This window comes from Triticum dicoccoides, chromosome 6B, assembly GCF_002162155.2.
Source record: "Triticum dicoccoides isolate Atlit2015 ecotype Zavitan chromosome 6B, WEW_v2.0, whole genome shotgun sequence".
In the NCBI taxonomy this organism is placed as follows: domain Eukaryota; kingdom Viridiplantae; phylum Streptophyta; class Magnoliopsida; order Poales; family Poaceae; genus Triticum; species Triticum dicoccoides.
The window spans coordinates 671410475-671416394 of record NC_041391.1 but is presented as its reverse complement, the minus strand read 5'-3'; the positions used below and the strand labels follow the sequence as shown (position 1 = coordinate 671416394).

The following is a 5920-nucleotide window of genomic DNA, read 5'->3' as shown; positions in this document are numbered from 1 at the left end:
ATGTTTATCATTGACTGTGGACCTATGAGCCAATTTTTTTTCTTTTGAGGATCACAACGCACTTTATTGCAAGTTAACAATGTTTACACAGATACTAAATTATCAGGAGGAGATTCTAGCCAAACATATCGTCCCGCATCAAGCGAGGACGTCCTCTTTGTGACCTGCACTGACCGTGGACCTATGCGCCAAATAGGAATCGCCTTTATGGAATTCACATGAATATGGCCCAGATATGTATTCACCCATGGCCGTGGGCCTAGTGCACACAGTAGCACGGTTGAAATTTTCAACAAATCTTTGGCCTAAATACAAATGTGCCAACGGAAGCCCAGGACAACCCAAGGTATATATGTGCAACCGAAGTCCCACCCAAAAATACTGGTTATACGGATCGGTTTGATCGATTCACAATGGGGACGGCAGCCGCCGCCGCCCCTTCAGGCGGCGACCGGCTGAGCAATCTTCCGGACTGCCTCCTGCACAACGTGCTGTCCTGCCTCCGGTCACGGCAGGCGGTGCACACGAGCCTGCTGTCGCGGCGGTGGAGGCACCTGTGGCGCGCCGTGCCGTGCGTCGACGTCGACCATCGCGACTTCTTTGACGAACCGGAACCTGTGGCGCCGGGCCATGGCGCTTCCGACGCGGCCATGGGCGCCTTCAGAGAAGCGCAGAGGAAGAGGGCCGCCAGGGAGAAGAAGCAGTGGCGCGTCATGGAGGACTTCGCGGACGCCGTCCTTCCCCTCAACGGCGCGTGGCCCCTCGACGCCTATCGGCTGCACGTCCGCGACGACCTGCATCTCCGCAAGGCCATGGACCGCTGGATCCGCCGCGGCCTCGCGCGCGGCCCGGCCGAGCTCGGCGTCGCCTTCGACTACGACCACCATGGCGCCGGTTACAACAGCTGCTGGAAGGAACCTCCGGCGTTTGGCTTCAGCATCTTCGACGGCGCCGTCACCGGCCGCCTAAGGAGGCTGTCCCTCTCCGGACTGGTCCTGCTGCAGGGATTCCCGGAGGAGCTGAGATCCGACTGCCCTCTCCTGGAAGACCTGCGGCTCGTCAACTGCCAGTGCATTACGCAGTTCCTCCCGGGCAACAGGCGCAACATCATCCGGATCGGCTCCCGCTCCCTCAAGAGGTTGGTTATCGAGGGCATGTCCAGCCCGCACCACCGGCTGTGCCTCACCGCTACCGCCCTTGCTTCCTTGAACATCGACACGCCGGTCGCCGTGGAGGATGAGATGCGGTCCCTCGCCGTGGCGTCCGTCTCATGCCATGCCGGTGCACTCCTTCTCTTGAAATCGCTCCGCAGCGCCACAGCTTTGGAACTGAGGAGATTCACCACACGGGTGCGTACCTATACATGCATCTCATCTTTATATCTTTGTTCATCAACTCTTTATATGTTTTATATTTACATGTATTTAATATAAATAGGCATTGGTCGAGGAGGAACCGGAACTATTCCGAGAGCACCATAACCTGAGGACGTTGGTCCTGACTGAATGTGACATCGGGGATGGATGCCAGGTTGTGGCGCACGTGCTAAAGAGCATCCCGAATCTGGAGAGACTCGTGCTGCAAGATTGCATGGTGCAGTATCTATTTTCAACCAACTAATATAGTATGTATTTTACTGCAATTAATCGAGGGCTTTGGTTTAATTCACTACTATCCTCTTACTGCAGATCTCAGGGAGTTGCATGATGGCCAGCCGCCGAGGGGCAGCACTCCGTGGTTGCTGCGAGAACCTCAAATCGATACGGGTCAAGTATGAAGGGCACGATGTCGTTCATGCCCCGATTGCCGCATTAAGGGGGAAATCAAAGGATGCGGTCAAGCTACACCGCGGCGAAAGACCAACCAGTTCCGTTGAGTGGCACCACTGGCTGAAGCGTATCGCCTTGTGCAGCAACCATGCAATTCATCTCAGCCAGGTCATGATCTTTCACGGCTAGCTAGATCCTATGTGTTTCGTATTCCAGCTCCAACCTCCATCATGTGTAGCTATATATATGTATTGTAACATATATTGATTCTCCACTGGCTCTGCAGCGATATGTAGCTTCCATCACCACTGGGCCTGAGTCCGATGAGGAGCACGAGTCCACTGCATGGAAGCACCGCGCCAGCAAGAAGCATGCGAGGGACATCGCCATCAAGGCACGCCGAAGGGGGCGCCTTGCCCGGTTCTGAAAATTGATCGACCCACAAGGTGGACAACCTAATAATAAGGAGTGCACAGCACACTGAATCCAGCCCTCAGGCCATTTGGGATCTCGCCGGTCTCTGGATCAGTTTTTTGGCGAACATTAATTTGTCTGCTAGTAACATCTCTTCATGTGTGTGCCATGAAATGAGTTTTTCTTCGTGTCCCGGTGGAAGCATTTTATTCATTCCATGGAAACATTTTTTTCATGTTGTGGTACACAATCACACAATAAACTTGTAGTTTCCCTGCTCGTTGTCGTAGCATTGTGGGTATCAACCTGCAGCGCATGACCTTGGTCTAGAATGGTTTTCAATTTCAGTTTCATAAAAATTTCAGCACCAATTGAAATCACCGAAATTCAGTGATTTTCAGTGATTTCGGTTTTCATTTCGGTCCAAGGGCTGAAATATTCACTTGAATTCAATTAAGATTTTGAAATTTTTGAAAAGTATTTGAATTTTTGTGTACTACTGAAATTGCCAAAATATTTCAGTCTTTGCTGAATGTGAACAACACCTAGATCACTCCGGTGGCAACCTGCTCACCATCCTAGATAAAATTGAACATTGTGTTAGTAAGACAGAGCGGATCTTTGACAAACTAACTAGATGCTTGCTTGCAGTCATGATATGGTACAAACTTTTAATGTGTGTATGCTTTCTATTTTTATATATTGTTCTGTTTCAATGTGTTTATGCTTTTCATTCTGTATATGTAGATGGTAGTAACAGCTTAGGGGGCTAGTACCGGCAGCCCCCCGGCACCAGCTCCCTAGTGCACGATGGCTTCCCAGCGCAGAGGGAGTTCTCTGCCTCCACCAGCTCGTAGCGGTCGACGTGCCGATCGACATCTTGCTAGCGGACACGCGCGACACACCTCGCGGCAGATCCATGCGCCATTTGGGCATACGCAATGGATTCCCGGCTGTAGGACTCGGAGCGCTGCCGTCTGGCGGCCTCCTCCTGGAGCGGCAGAGCGCAATCCGAGTGGTCATCTGCTCCTCGGGGTGCGTGGATGAGCTCAGGGTCGTTGTGTCTGGAGGAGTAGAACTCAGATCTACTGCCCGCCATGTCGGAGAAGGCTGGAGATCTCCAGACATGAGTTTGGGTGGCAGAGTGGGGGGAGTGGACTGGAGTGGGTAGGGTGTATTTTCCCAGAGACAGCTACGACAGTATGTCCATGCATTCATGGTTGCATTTGACAGGAATAGTACCTTCCATAAATAATTGTTGTAAGTGCAGTTGTTCAAGAAGAAAGTCTGTCATGGAGAGAGCACTTCTCCGCAAACTGGCTATCAGTTTGCACAAACAACCTCTTGATCGCCTTCTTTCAGACTCAAGAGGGAAAACAACATCTTTATCGAGCACACTGGCCTCGGCCACAAGTGCCGGCAGCAACGACACGAGGTAAGCAACCTTGTCCAGTGTTGTGTTGTTCATTTAGACATGCTTCCATGCAACAATCAGGTTCTGATCTCTCTATGCGCCTACAAAGTGCAGGATATCATATTGACAAATTATATGAAGTTTGTGCCATAATTTGTCAACTTGGATAAGGATTGGTACCAAGGTAGAAGGACCAAAAGCATGTACACATATGATTGAGACTAGCGAATTCACATATACAAATATGTTTCTAGAGCAAGGTTGAGAAGCGCCTCATCCACAACAGTTTATCATTTTTAGTTAATTATCACAAGGATGATGATTTTCTAGGATGGCCGGACTTGAGGCCAAACCATACAAGTTTACTTTCAACATCTTTTGTTTATATTTTTGCACATACTCAATGAAATATACATGAATATTTGTTCTTTCTTATATGTTTGCACCAGAATCAAGCATCAATTCTACGGGAATTGGAATGGAAAACACTAGCGTTTAAGCACTTGTGATCCTCATAATAGCAAGTGTGTAATAAATTCTGGAACTGATCCTCATACTAGCAAGTTTGTAATAAATTCTGAAACTCCTTTCGAGGTTGAAGTTAGCAAAGATAGCATATTCACCTATATTCATATAATTGTAGATAAGTGTCATCAAGAATTAGACCAGACTGTAAACAAGATATGTGCGCACCGGACCCCGCGAATGTCCACATCGCGAACGGCCACGGCGGCGAAGCGGAAGCAGAGGACGAGGTCCCGGCGAACGTCCACATCGCGAGCGTCCAAGGTGGCAAAGAGAGCCCGAAGGGGTTCCCGAACGTCTATGCCCACGCCTACTTCCCGGAACCAGATGACCTGCAGTTCGAGAGCGACGAAGAAGATGGCAATGATTTGTTTAATATAAGTGATAGTTTAGCGGCTTTTGGTAGAATTCACAACAGAACCATGACCTGGATTGGGTCGGGTCCTTCTCAGTTTTGGAGGTTGTAGCACTTGACTGTAATGATGGGTTGATTGAGTAATACAAGTTTTGATTCCGCAAAAAAAAAGCGACGAAGAGGACAGTGCCAAAGGAGACGAGCCGGGCGGAGTTGGCAGGATCGATTTAGCATAGAAGAAAGCTCTCAAATTCATGGTTTTGGTCGCTTTTCGTGTTTTCAAAGACTAAACCGAGTACTCTGTATATAAGATTTGTGTGAAGTCAAATTTTGTAAAATTTGACCATATTGCGGCGAAGAGGAAGAAGAGGACGAGGGCGTCCAAGAGATGCTACGCCTGAATGGCTACGCCCACAACTTCTACCCGGACCCGAATGAGGTGGAGTTGGAGAGCGACGAGGAAGGCGCAGACGATTTCTTCAACGTGAGCAATCATGAAGGGGATGAAGAGAAGGGCGGCGGAGGAGACGATGAGGAGGGCGCCAGATGAGATGATGAGGAGGGCGCCGGAGGGGACGAGGAGGAGGAGGACGACGTTTACGACTCGGCGGCGACTAGATCACTGGAGAGCGACGTGGACTTCTTCACTTAGGTTGTACGCTACTCATGTTTTATTGGGCTTTATTAGCCTTACTAATTGGCCCATCCATCTCCTTAGCGAGACGTTTTCTTCTCTTCCCATCCTTTTGGTACTGTCCGCTCGGGGATCCTATACGGTGCGTACCGCGCCCGCGAGCGCCGTGGAGCGTACCCCCCCCTCTCTCGCCCGCTGCTGTTTCTATGGGCCGGCCCATTTTGGGGTTTAATCCCAACCGGTTTTGGGAAGCTTTTAGAACCTTCCCTGAACCCGGTTTATATGTTTTTCTTTTGGTTTTTCTTTTGGTTTTTTTGTTTTTTAATTTTTTAATTTTTAATTTTTCTTTACTTTTATGTTTTCATTTTTATTCTTGTTTTTCAATTTTCGAACATCTATTAATTCGCGATTTGTTTCTAAAATTGTATTTTTTGAATGATGAACATTTTTTCCAAAATCGTTGTTTTATATTTACAAAATCGTTACTCTTAAATCATGAATATTTGTTTTGAAACTGTGAACAGTTTTTAAAAACTCACAAACATTTATTTTGAAATCATGAACAATTTTTTAGAAATTTGTGAACATTCTCTTAAGTCATGAACATGTTTTTCGAACCATGAACACTTTTTTTGAAATAATGAACATTTTACAATTAAAGAATAATTTTTCAAAATCATGAGCATTTTTAGAATTAGTGAACATTTTTTTTTAATCTTGAAATTTTTTCCAAACTCGTGAACACTTTTTTGAATCGTGAACATTTTTTCCAAATTCGTGATCATTTTTCAATTTAGCGAACACTTCTT

General features: G+C 47.6%; 1 protein-coding gene across 1 annotated transcript; it reads left to right on the top strand.

The window, feature by feature from the left end:
* Nucleotides 1–413: 413 nt before the first annotated feature.
* Nucleotides 414–2560, top strand: LOC119321451 (MEIOTIC F-BOX protein MOF-like). Its single transcript, XM_037595127.1, has 4 exons — nt 414–1349; nt 1438–1593; nt 1689–1937; nt 2056–2560. The coding sequence occupies exons 1-4, from the start codon at nt 414–416 to the stop codon at nt 2194–2196; spliced, it is 1482 nt and encodes a 493-aa protein (XP_037451024.1). The 3' UTR covers nt 2197–2560.
* The last annotated feature ends 3360 nt before the right edge of the window (nt 2561–5920 follow it).